Source organism: Pongo pygmaeus, chromosome 18 (assembly GCF_028885625.2).
Source record: "Pongo pygmaeus isolate AG05252 chromosome 18, NHGRI_mPonPyg2-v2.0_pri, whole genome shotgun sequence".
NCBI lineage: Eukaryota > Metazoa > Chordata > Mammalia > Primates > Hominidae > Pongo > Pongo pygmaeus.
In genome coordinates, this window is record NC_072391.2 from 50,399,564 (window position 1) to 50,412,616 (window position 13,053).

The following is a 13,053-nucleotide window of genomic DNA, read 5'->3' on the forward strand; positions in this document are numbered from 1 at the left end:
TAACATTCCATTCGGGGGAAAAAGCTCTCTGTTATAAAGAAGTTTGATTCTCTTTTCTTTTTTTATATATTTCTTGACCCAATTACTCTGTGACAAGTTTCTATTTTCTTTTAAAAGGATGATGTGTCCTCACCAGGAGATCTTGTTATAGCAGATGGAGGTAAATTGCACGTACTTCTGTACTTAGTATTATTGTAAATTCACATTCTAATCATACCATCAGATCAATAAACTATTACACTTTTATAATGCTTCATATATAAAAATTTTTATTGACTGCCGTTGTAATCGTTATAGGACATATTAGTTGACTGGGAATTTAACTACTTTTAGTTGTTACAAATCTTTAGGCAGTGACTCACTGAGCTTTTATAGAACATAGGTTTTGATGACATTATGACTTGATTATTAAACTTGTATGTGAGATTTCATCATTAAAGTGTTGATCCAATAATATATTCAACTTCTTTTTCATTCTATGTGTACATCAAGAGCCATTCGTTATCACCTAGTTTCTACAAAACTTTTCTGTGCCAGCTCTTGCTTTTATTTCCTTCTGATATCAAGATAGAAATGCACTGTCACAAGAGTACACTCACTCCCACCAGCATCCCAGATGAACAGTGCCTCACCCTGCCATAGTTCAACTAGGAATGAAAAAGTAGTTTTTGCTTAGTATGAATGACTACAGCTTGATTATGGTATAGATAATTATAGTATTACACCTTAGAAATAGAGCATTAGATCCTACACTTACTAGGTGGGTAAAACTTAAAAGTTACATCATTGTCATCTTGAATTTTAAAAATGTTTCTTCCCAGTGACTTAAAATATTTTGATTCTAATTAAACTGAGATAAACTTAATACAGAAGGCTTCCATTAGAAGCGTTTACAATATTCAGCATCTCATGGATTCAGTTTGGCTTTTAGTTTATTTAAGTTAAAGCCTTGAGTATTTGCCAGCCAGTGTGATATATACCTAGACATGCAAGAGTTGTGTTGCTGTGCAAGTCTTTATTCCACTGTATTCTACCTACTTTGAACTGCTCTTAAAGTTTGTTGTAATGTTTCCTATAGCTATTGTTAAAAGAAGCTTTTAGGATGAGAAATATGGTCGTTTTTTTCCCACATAGATTGAATTAAAAATTTTTAAAGTAAAGTTGCTGCTTTTGTGAGCTTCATACAGTATCTGTTTAGTTATTATTACTATTACTTATTTAACTATAGATGGTCAACTGATGGAGGGTGATAAAGTATATTGGCCTACTCAATCAGCTTTAACCACACGTTTAAGGCGTCTCATCACTGCATACCAGCGTACTAATAAAAACAGACAAATTCAACAGATACAACCGACTTTCTCGGTGCCTACCAGTGTAATGCAGCCTATTTATGAGGAAGCCAGTCTTAATCCTAAAATGGCAGCCAAGATAGAAAGACAGCAAAGGTAAGACAATAACACTAAATTTTTAATGTATTGTCTAAATGTAGCTGTTCATTCTAAAGCCTTTCTGGGTACAATTATCACGCTTTGTGGAAAACATACATAGAATGTTGGTCAAAGCAAACTGCTTTGTGCACATACACACATATACTCACACATTTATATAAGTGTGGTAAAACTTACAAAAATTATTGTGTCTTATAGTTAACTAACCATACTGTAACCATTTTTTTTGTCATGTTTAGGAACACTGAGGTATTTAAAAAAATAAATAAATAACTGGGCACAGTGGCTAATGCCTATAATTCCAGCACTTTGGGAGGCCGAGGTGGGAAGAGTGCTTGAGCTCCGGATTTTGAGACCGACCTCGGCAACAAAGCGAGACCCTCATCTCTACAAAAAATGCAAAAATTAGCCAGGTGTGGTGGTTCATGCCTGTGGTCCCAGCCACTCGGGAGACTAAAGTGGGAGTATCACTTGAGCCCAGAAGGTCTGTGCTGCAGTGAGATGTGATTGTGCCACTGCATTGCAGCCTAAGTGACAGAGCAAGACTGTCTCAAAAAGCAGAAACAAAAAAGTGAAGGCATAGAGCAAACTCATGAATTGAATCATTGGCCAGGCGCCATGGCTCACACCTGTAATCTCAGCACTTTGGGAGGCCGAGGTGGGTGAATCACTTGAGGCCAGGAGTTCGAGACCAGCCTGGCTAACATGGCAAAACCCCATCTCTACTAAAAATACAAAAATTAGCCAGGTGTGGTGCACACCTTTAATCCCAGCTACTTGGGAGGCTGAGGCATGAGAATCGCTTGATCCCAGGAGGCAGAGGTTGCAGTGAGCCAGTATCATACCACTGAACTCCAGCCTGAGTGACAGAGTGAGACCATCTCAAAAAAAAAAAAGAATTATCAGTAGAACAAAAGTTTATGTTAATTAAATTCCATTCTATCATATTTTACATTTTACATCCAGACTTTTATGAAATATAAAAATGTATGGAAAGCTTACGTTCCTTTATTCAGAAGACAAATCCTTGGAACTACTGAAGTCAAAGGGAACAAATCGCAAGCGACCTTATTAAAAAGACAGGCAAACTTCTCTCATTCCACAAGCTTTAACTTCTTAAAAGGAATAGAGTACATGGAAAAGAATAGCTATCTTTGGCATAACCTGACTTCCTTGTTACCCGAGTCCTTGGATGTTCTCTGGAAGATATATTGTTCTTTTGTTGTTTCATTTGCAGCACATTGATCATAAAATTTAGTCTGACACTTAAGATTTTAGCTATCTTAGTCATAATTTTCAAATACTACTGCCTCTGTAAATGAACTGTTTTTGTTATTTATTGTTGCATAACAAACTACCCCAAAACACAATGCTTTAAAACAGCATTAATTTTTTATTTCTCCCAACTCTGTGAGTTGACCCAGGTGCTGCTTCTGCTTTGTATGCTGTTGGCTGGGTTTCTGAGGTTCCTAGAAGAGCCTCAGTAGCCTCACTCATACGGCTAACAGTTGGTGCTAGCTGCCAGCTGGGAGCTCAGATCCCAAGAGGGACCATTCCAAGTAGAAAGGCAGAAGCTGCAGATTTCTTATGACCCAGTCTCAGTAATTACAAAATGTCACTTTTGCCACCCTCTGTTGGTCAGAAAAAGCCACAAGGCCAGCCCAGATTTAGGGGAAAGGGAAATAGATTTTACCTCTTAATGGAAAGAGTGGCAAAGCATTTGTGACCATCTTTAATCTACTACAAATTTTCCCTCCATCTGTTGAATCTGGATTAATTTTCCTAAAATATTTGTTTTATCATAACATTCGATGGCTCCTTATTTAGTATAGGTAAAAAGTGTTAAGTTCTTAAGCCTAAATTTGAAGGTCTCTTCATTTTAGGTTTTAACATGCATTTCTAAACTTTATCCACTTCTTTTCCCTCAGCCAGAGTGCCCTACTTATTTTTGACTTTATACCCTAGCCTATATTGTTTCTATCACCTTGAACACCCTTTCTCCCTGTTTATTTCACACCTAGCCCATCCCTCAGAGCTCAGCATATGGCCCATTTCCTCTAATTATTTTTTTTTTTTCTTGAGACGGAGTCTCCCTCTGTCACCCAAGCTGGAGTACAGTGGCGCAATCGTGGCTCACTGCAGCGTCTGCCTCCGGGGTTCAAGCGATTCTCCTGCCTTGGCCTCCTGAGTGGCTGGGACTACAGGTGTGCGTCACCATGCCTCGCTAATTTTTGTATATTTAGTAGACACTGGGTTTCACCATGTTGGCCAGGCTTGTCTTGAACTCCTGACCTCAAGTGGTCCGTCTGCCTCAGCCTCCCAAAGTGCTGGGATTACAGGCATGAGCCACTGCACCCGGCCTCTTCTATTAATTTTTTTAACCAGTCTAGCTCACAGTATTCTATTTTTTGTACTCACATAGCAACTTATCTAAGTAAACTACTCGTTTGTCACAATAATATAAGATATTGTAATGAAATTCATCTTTTCCTTTCTTTCTCAATTGTATCTTCTTGAGGATGGGCACTCTGTCATATTTTTTGTGTCCTGTGTAGTCTTTCAATTAACCGTTTTCCCCATTTTTATTCTTATTACCCAGATTTAATGACTGGGTTTCCCAAGCTAACTATTTTTACATCATAATTACATTAATCTTCTTAATGTATCACTATGATAAAAATGGCCCATTCACATTTTTCAAAGGCCTTTCCCGTATGTTTTTTCTAATTTACACAACAATCCTGTGAGTTAAGCAAGGACAGGGTTCTACACATGCACTAAGGTTTGCAGATCTATGGTGCATGATGATTATATTACCATCTCAAAGCATCAGGAGCTTTCAAGTGAAAGAGATTACTTTTACCCAGGTCTTTAGAACATTTCATAATCTGACCCAAACCCTATCTGGCTTTGTCTCCAATGTAAGCCATATCCTTGTCAATCTGGAATACTCATCTTTCCCCTCCAATATGGACCACTCCCTCTTTGCTTACTCTGTGCTTTCTTCCTTGCTTTCCCTAACCTTAGCCTCGTCCCATCTGAAATGCCACTTACTCTGTGATGCCTTTCTTGATTGTCAAGTCTGAACTGATCCTTCTATCTTCTGTGCTCCCCTGAAACTTTTGGTTTCTTTAACTCATACAAATATAAGGTATTACCTTATACTATAAATGTGTTTGATTTTATCTTTTTCCTGAAGGGCAGGATCGTCTTACATGATTTTGTATCCTGTGTTTATTTTCTCACATAGTAAAAATGCAAAACACCATTATTGTCTGAAGGAATGGTGTATACTTTTAAAAGTATGTTTGGGGACACATGTCATCAGGACCTCCTGAGGCTGTGTCACAGGCACACATCCTTAACTATTAAAAGTAAATTTTTTTTTTTTTTTTTTTTTTTTGAGACAGAGTCTCGCTCTGTCGCCCAGGCTGAAGTGCAGTGGCACAATCTCGGCTCACTGCAAGCTCCACCTCCTGGATTCACGCCATTCTCCTGCCTCAGCCTCCTGAGTAGCTGGGACTACAGGCGCCTGCCACCATGCCCGGCTAATTTTATTTTTGTATTTTTAATAGTGATGGGGTTTCACCGTGTTAGCCAGGATGGTCTGTATCTCCTCACCTTGAGATCCGCCCATCTCGGACTCCCAAAGTGCTGGGATTACAGGCGTGAGCCACCGCGCCCGGCCCATTAAAAGTAAATGTTTTTTAAAAAAGTATGGTTGGATAGATGAGTTAACTAGCATTTAAAAATGTTTTACAAGGCAGCAAGCTTGTATTTAATCCTATAGTGTTAGGTACTTGAAATGTTTTAAGTTTGTATTATAGTCATTATATTTAGTATTAATATTAATTTTAGTGACGAGTGTGGTTTTTTTCTTTAATCTGACTCAAAATAGATGGACAAGAAGAGAAGAAGCTGACTTTTATAGAGTTGTATCTACATTTGGAGTCGTTTTTGACCCTGACAGAGGCCAATTTGATTGGACAAAATTTAGAGCTATGGCTAGGCTACATAAGAAAACTGATGATAGTTTGGAAAAATATTTGTACGCATTCATGTCCATGTGTCGGAGGGTTTGTCGTCTTCCTTCCAAAGAAGGTATGTATAAAATTTCTTTTTCCTGGTTTCGGTCAAAGAAGCAAAAATCACTAAAATTCAGAAATTTCCAATTTGTCTTTTTTATGTGAAATTTCAATACTATCTAATTCAACTTGTCAGTAATTTTTTAGAATTATAAATAAACTAGCTTAAAGATCACCTATTCTTTAATCCTGCTATTAAAATGAGATCTAAAGAGAATAAAGGTATACGCTGAGTCTTAAGAAAATAGTTAGAGTTTAGTGATAGATTTATGATTAGGAGGTGGTGGAAGATAAAGGATTGCTTTTGTTAAACAGAACTAACCTACATTTTCAGTCCATCTTATAGGAATTGTGCTAGAGGGTTTATTTACCTGAATAATTTTGCAAGGAATGAAGCCCCCACTCAAGACATTTTAAATAATTTTCTAGAAAAGATCTCCCAGGGCCATCTTCACAAAAGACTACTAAGCAGAGGCATTGATGCAACTCAACTAAGGAATTGTTCTGGGATGCATTTCATTGTCTTCAAAGCCCAGAGACATAGCTCATCCTGTCAACAGTTCCTCTCAGTAATGCTATGTCATGAACAGTTGTCTCCATTCTTTGTTGTGTATGATTTCTCACTGCTAAACCCAATGGCCTGCTATTCCTGTTTTATAGTAAAAAGATTTCCTTACTTGTTTTAAATGTATTTCCTAACAGATTTTTTGTCAGTTCACTGAATGGAGTAGCCAGTCACTTGATTACTAGGTAATTCAGAGTAGATTTCAGTCTGTTTTCAGGTCTACTGGAAAACCATAAATGAGGTTAAAATGACAGATAAAGCAAAATATTGTGTCATTTGTAGTTGGTAAGAGGCGCTCATTTTTAAAAAGTTTTCTTAATTCCCATCAATAATATAGTGATATGAATATATTCATCACTTTTGATTCTAGTTTTAAAAGGGAAAGAGCTAATTACTAAATAATCATTGAAAATGTAGGGCTTCCTCAGAAATGTGAGTAAGGATATTTGAGGCAGGGGCATGAGGCGGCGGTGGCCAGGCGCAGGCCAGGACCCTACTCCTTCCAGTGGCACCATGGGGAAGGCCGTGGGCAACCCGAAGCAGGCACTGCCCTGCGTGGCCAAGTTGCAGACAGTCCACATGGAGGTGCATCAGCACAGAGGCAGCACTACAAAAAAAAAAAAGGACATAAAGCTGAGTGTTAGAAAGATACCAGGCTGGGCACAATGGCTCATGCCTGTAATCTCAGCACTTTGGGAGGCCAAGGTAGGAGGATCACTTGAGCCCAGGAGTTTGAGACAAGCCTGGGCAACATAGGGAGACCCCATCTCTACAAAAATAAAAAAAATAGCCACGTGTAGTGGTGCATGGCTGTGGTCCCAGCTACTTGAGAGGCTAAGGCAGGACCCAGGACCAGGACCCAGGAGGTCGAGGCTGCAGTGACCCATGATGACACCACTGCACTTGATCTTGAGCAACAGAGCGAGACCTTGTCCCTAAAATAAATAAACAGAAAGCTACTCACCAAACATATGGTACTGTGTTTGGTGATTACACATGGACTGAGTTTGGTGAACCCTTTCTGACCAGGAACATGTGGGATTCTATTGTTGACACAGAATTAAAAGTTAAAGACCCATAGCTCATTGATGAGTGCGTGCACTATTGCACTTCACATCTTCCAGCAGAATGAAGATGGCCCTAGCAGTGAAAATTTGGAGGAAGAGACAGAAGATATAATTGTGGCAAATCACTGGGTTCTGCCTGCTGTCAAATTCCATGGGCTTTGGAACAGCCTAGTGTCTGATGTGGAAATCAAATCACACCTTGATTATGTGATTACAGTCTTACCATTTTCAGACAAGAATGTCAACAGCAGCCTCAGCACCTGGAACCAGGTGGTGCTGCTACAGGGTCCTCCAGGAACTGGAAAAACATTCCTATGTAAAGCATTAGCCCACAAATTGACTATTAAACTTTCAAGCAGGTATTGGTATGGCCAATTAATTGAAGTAAATAGCCCTAACCTCTTTTCTAAACGGTTTTCTGAAAGTGACAAGCTGATAACTAAGACGTTCCAGAAGATTCAGGATTTGATTGATTATAAAGATGCTCTGGCATTTTCACTGATTGATGAGATAGAAAGTCTCACAGCCACCCATAATGAAAGCCATCAGGTGCCATTGGCATGGTCAACGCTGTCTTGACCCAAATTAATCAGATTAAAAGGCATTTTAATGTAGTGATTCCAGCTACTTCCAACATCTCTGTGAAGATTGACATGGCCTTTGTGGACAGGTCTGATATCAAGCAGTATATCAGTCTGTGCTCTGCAGCAGCCATCTTCAAAATTTACGTTTTCTGTTTGGAAGAACTGGTCAAGTGCCAGGTCATATACCCTCCTCAGCAGCTATTAACCCTCCAAAAGCTGGAGATGATTGGCTTCATTGAAAACAGTGTGTCAAAATTGAGCTTCCTTTTGAGTGACATTTCAAAGAAGATCGAGGGCCTCCATGGCCAGTTCCTGAGGAAACTCCTTTTTCTGGCTCATACACTGTGTGACCAGGCTACGCCAGGCTTTCTCTCTGGTCGTGGACAAGCAGATTGAAGAGACAAAAGAAGCTTTCAGCTTACATTTGGTCCTGGGCTTCCCATTCCATAGCTTTCTAGTGGAGGGCACACAAATAGTAAGTAACATCACTTGCCTCACAACAGCCACCACTCTGGAAATCCCCTCTATAAAAATTTGCTTAGGTCTGTCTATAAGCCAGAAACCTACAATACCAACCTTTGTTACAAGTATTATATTTACTTTAGCTTAAAATGCACATTAGAAGACAAACAGCTTGTCATTTTAACTGTTGTTAAAAGATAATTCAAATGGTTGGTGTCTTTGTTAAGAATTGTCTCAGTGTGGCCAGCGCAGTGGCTCACACCTGGAATCCCAACACTTTGGGAGGCTGAGGCAGGCGGATCACAAGGTCAGGAGTTCGAGACCAGCCTGGCCAACATGGTGAAACCCCGTCTCTACTAAAGAAACAAAAAATTAGCTGGGTATAGTGGCACGCACCTGTAATCCCAGCTACTCGGGAGGCTGAGGCAGGAGAATCGCTTCAACCTGGGAGGCGGATATTGCAGTGAGCTGAGATCGCGCCATTGCACTCCAGCCTAGGTGACAGGGTGAGACTCCGTCTCAAAAAAAAAAAACAAAAAACAAAAAAAAAAAGAATTGCGTAAGTGTGCTTATTGCCATCCTGCTTCCAATTGATGGATGCAAAATGCTACACAAGTTTGGTTTTTTCAAAAAAGGAAGATTAACATAGGTATTATAGAAGCAGGAGAACTGTATCACCCTAAATAAGCATGTAATCGTAGCATTAAAAAATGAACATATCACTCAGGCTAGAAAGTGGCAATGACTTTATGATGTCAGCTTGATTAATGCAAAAATGGCTTGGAGACTTTTTAATGGCTAACAAAAACCTATTTCTATGTTAATAGAAATTGAGAGAAAATTCTGGGTAAGTGTTCTTTTATAATAATCAAACATGGTTCCATTTGCAGGAAGAGTGCAGACCCACAGTGTTCAAGTGCTGGATATCCCTCATAAACCAGTGCAGGCACGCATGCATTGCTTGGATATTTCTTCCCATTGTTTTTTGGTTCAATAACATTTTTCACATCTCAGGCCAGACGCGGTGGCTCACGCCTGTAATCCCCACATTTTGGTAGGCCAAGGCTGGTGGGGCAACATGGTGAAACCCTGTCTATACTAAAAATACAAAAATTAACCAGGCATGGTGGCAGACACCCATAATCCCAGCTATTCAGAAGGTCGAGGCACGAGAGTCACTTGAGCCTGGGAGGCGGAGGTTGCAGTGAGCCAAGATCGCACCATTTCACTCCAGCATGGGCGACAGAGCAAGCCTCTGTCTCAAAAAAAGAAAAAAACAAAACAAAACATTATTCACATCTCAAATGATGATTCATATTAATAGAATATAAAATAAATGGGACAATAATTGGTGTATTTTATAGAATATTATGTTTTGCTTTCATGTCACGTTAAAATAAATTTCAATCGCTTCTCTTAGCCTTTTGGCTAAGATCAAATGTAAAATAGATTTCATATTAATGCTTTGTTAAAAAAAAATGTGAGTGAGGTTGAGGTTCTGTTTAACTCAGAGCGTTTCTCAAATTTCCTCACTTTACAGTGTCCTTAATGTCTCAGTAATTTTTTTCACAGCACTCAAGGCCAGAAGAATTACCTAACATTTCTGTCTAATGAATAATTAGGTCTGACAACTCAATAAGTATTTATGTCCTCACAATCCAGTAATTATTTAAAAACATAACATATTGAAAGAAAAATAATACTTCTGTTTCCTTCTTAAGTAGCCACAATTATTAATCAAATGTGTGCACTGGTTGGGCACTGTATAACTTTTCAAATCTTAGAAGTAGAGTGTGTTTCTTCCCACCTTGTTTCCTGCTCCATATTGATTTTTGCATGGTCCTTGATTTTTTTTCAAATTTTTTTGTTTTGAACTACTTTTAAAATTACAGAAGAGTGCAAAAAATGTACGAGGAGTTTCCATCTATCTCTCACCCTTCCTCTCTCTTTTTTTTTTTCTTTTTTTTTTTTTTGAGATGGAGTGTCGCTCTGTCGCCCAGGCTGGAATGCAGTGGCGTGATCTTGGCTCACTGCAAGCTCCGCCCTCGGGTTCATGCCATTCTTCTGCCTCAGCCTCCCGAGTAGCTGGGACTACAGGTGGCTGCCACCACACCCGACTAATTTTTTGTATTTTTAGTAGAGATGGGGTTTCACCATGTTAGCTAGGATGGTCTCGATCTCCTGACCTCGTCGATCTCCTGACCTCGTGATCCACCCGCCTTGGCCTCCCAAAGTACTGGGATTACAGGCATGAGCCACTGCGCCTGGCCCTTCCTCTCTTAATGTTAACATTTTACCAGAGCAATTATAGTATAATTATCAAAACAAGAAATTAACATTAAAGCCATTAACTAAACTAAATACCTATTTTAATTTTACCAGTTTTTCAACTAATGTCCCTTTTTGTTCCAAGATCCTGCAATGTATTTGGTTTTTCTTTCTCGTTAGCTTCCTGCAATCCATAACAGGTTCTGAGCTGTTCCTTATCTTTAATGACTTTGATACCTTTGAAAAGTGTTGATCAGTTATTTAGCCATGTATCCCTCAATTTGAGCTTGTCTTATGTTGTTACATGACTGGATTGAGGTCATGCATTTTTGGCAAGAGTGCCACAGAAATGATGTATTCTCAGAATATAATATCAAGGGATTGGTGATGTCAGTATGTCTTATTACTGATGATGTTGACTTTTAATTGTTTGGTTACGGTAGTTTATGCTGCATTTTGCCAGTGTAAAATTACTGTAATTAACAAATATCTTAAGCTTCACAAATCTTGTTTCTTCTCAAACTTTCACCCATTGATTTTTAGTATCTGCCAGATACTAAATCTTGTCTACAACAGTTTTTTCTGTGGAATTCTGCTGTAAGAAAGGATGTTTCATTCTCTCTCATCTATTTAATCAGTTATTTATTCATATCAGTATGGATTCATGGGTACTTATTCTATAGGGTACAATCCAATATTGTCTTTATTTATGGTTCAGATTGTTCCATATTTGGCATTAGGAGCTGCTTATGTTGGTCCGTGTATTATTTCAGCAAGCCTGTATTTCTTGAGTACTTCCCAAGTGTCAGTAGCCCACTTTTGCAAAGGCATAACCTTATCAGAGGTATGAGGTAGCATGAGTTCATGTTGAAACTGAACTATCTCAAGCTATTAATTTGTGCAGTGTTTGAAAGATGTGGCTGTGTTTCCCTAGAAATTTGAGAAAGCCCCTGTTGCCCCTGTGAGTTCACTGCAATGTCCTGTTACCTTTTGCAGTTTGAGATATGCCAGCTTACGTTTGTTTATGGAGTATCACTTAACACAAGCTTGTCCAACCCATGGCTCAGGACAGCTTTGAATGCGACCCAACACAAATTCGTAAACTTTCTTAAAATATTATGAGGTTTTTTTTTTTTTTGCAATTTTTTTAAGCTCATCAGCTATCGTTAGTGTATTTTATATGTGGCCCAATACAATTCCTCTTACAATGCAGCCCAGGGAAGCCAAAAGATTGGACAACCCTGAACACTTCCAATTTATATTTATAAGTGAGTTTGAGCAAGTGTTTGTGTCATTAAGACAAATGTTATTAAATGCATAGCTCATAGGGAATTTCTTAAAATTCCCAGTTCTATTAATGTACTTCCAAAATAATCTTATGTTTTACATTAACATCCAGTGTTTTATGTTACATGATTTTTAGTGCTTATTTTTAAAACTTTCTCCTTTTTAAAACTTTTACTGAAATTTCAAAATTTCAAAATCCTCACTGAATTTCTCCTCACTGAAAAGAAATTCTGGAAACTATACAGTGATATTGCATGGAGGCACATTTTAGAAATGGTATTGTTATAAATATATAAAGATGTATTTATAATGATTTATTTATAAATAAAGGATTTTTGAGATTAATATTTTTGTCCTTGTTTCAATATGTAGAATTGGTGGATCCAAATATTTTTATCCAGCCCATCACAGAAGAACGTGCTTCTAGGACTTTGTATCGCATTGAACTTCTAAGGAAAGTACGGGAACAGGCCCTTCGACATCCACAGTTGTTTGAACGCTTGAAGCTTTGCCATCCAAATCCAGATTTACCAGTCTGGTGGGAATGTGGCCCTCATGATAGGGATTTGCTTATTGGTGCTGCCAAACACGGGGTGAGCCGAACAGACTATCACATTCTTCGTGATCCTGAACTCTCATTTATGGCAGCTCAGAGGAACTACAGTCAAAGTAAGATGGCTCATTCAAGGACTTCTACCCCACTTTTACAGCAATATCAAGTAGCACTTTCTGCTTCTCCTCTTACCTCTCTACCTAGGCTCCTAGATGCTAAAGGTATTATTCTAGAGGAGATGAAAGTTAAAAGTGAAAACCTTAAAGAGGAGCCTCAGTCTTCTGAAGAAGAATCTATGTCTTCTGTGGAAACCAGGACACTAATAAAATCTGAGCCTGTAAGTCCAAAGAATGGTGTTTTACCACAGGCTACTGGAGACCAGAAATCTGGTGGAAAAAGTGAAACAGACAGACGCATGGTTGCAGCCAGAACAGAACCCCTAACTCCAAACCCAGCTTCTAAGAAACCAAGAGTCCACAAAAGAGGATCAGAATCTAGTTCTGATTCTGACTCAGATTCTGAGAGATCATCCTGTTCTTCCAGATCATCTTCTTCCTCATCATCCTCCTCTTCTTGCTCCCACTCTCGATCAGGCTCTAGTTCTTCTTCATCTTCATCTTGTTCTTCAGCATCTTCTTCATCCTCTTCCTCCACCTCTTCCTCCTCCTCCTCCTCTTCATCTTCATCAGAAGAAAGTGACAGTGATGAAGAGGAAGCCCAAAAACGAGGTA

At 38.9% G+C, this 13,053-nt stretch overlaps 1 protein-coding gene and 1 pseudogene across 25 annotated transcripts in view; both read left to right on the forward strand.

Moving 5' to 3' along the window:
* CHD9 (chromodomain helicase DNA binding protein 9) overlaps nucleotides 1-13,053 on the forward strand; it is a 275,732-nt gene that overhangs the window by 239,867 nt on the left and 22,812 nt on the right. For all 25 annotated transcript variants that reach the window (XM_054453479.2, XM_054453475.2, XM_054453480.2 and 22 more), the window contains 4 exons: nucleotides 118-160; nucleotides 1,229-1,448; nucleotides 5,350-5,552; nucleotides 12,142-13,050. In XM_054453479.2, the coding sequence (XP_054309454.2) occupies nucleotides 118-160; nucleotides 1,229-1,448; nucleotides 5,350-5,552; nucleotides 12,142-13,050 (1,375 nt within the window). The remainder of the gene's footprint in view (nucleotides 1-117; nucleotides 161-1,228; nucleotides 1,449-5,349; nucleotides 5,553-12,141; nucleotides 13,051-13,053) is intronic.
* Nucleotides 5,570-12,028, forward strand: LOC129015463 (pachytene checkpoint protein 2 homolog; annotated as a pseudogene).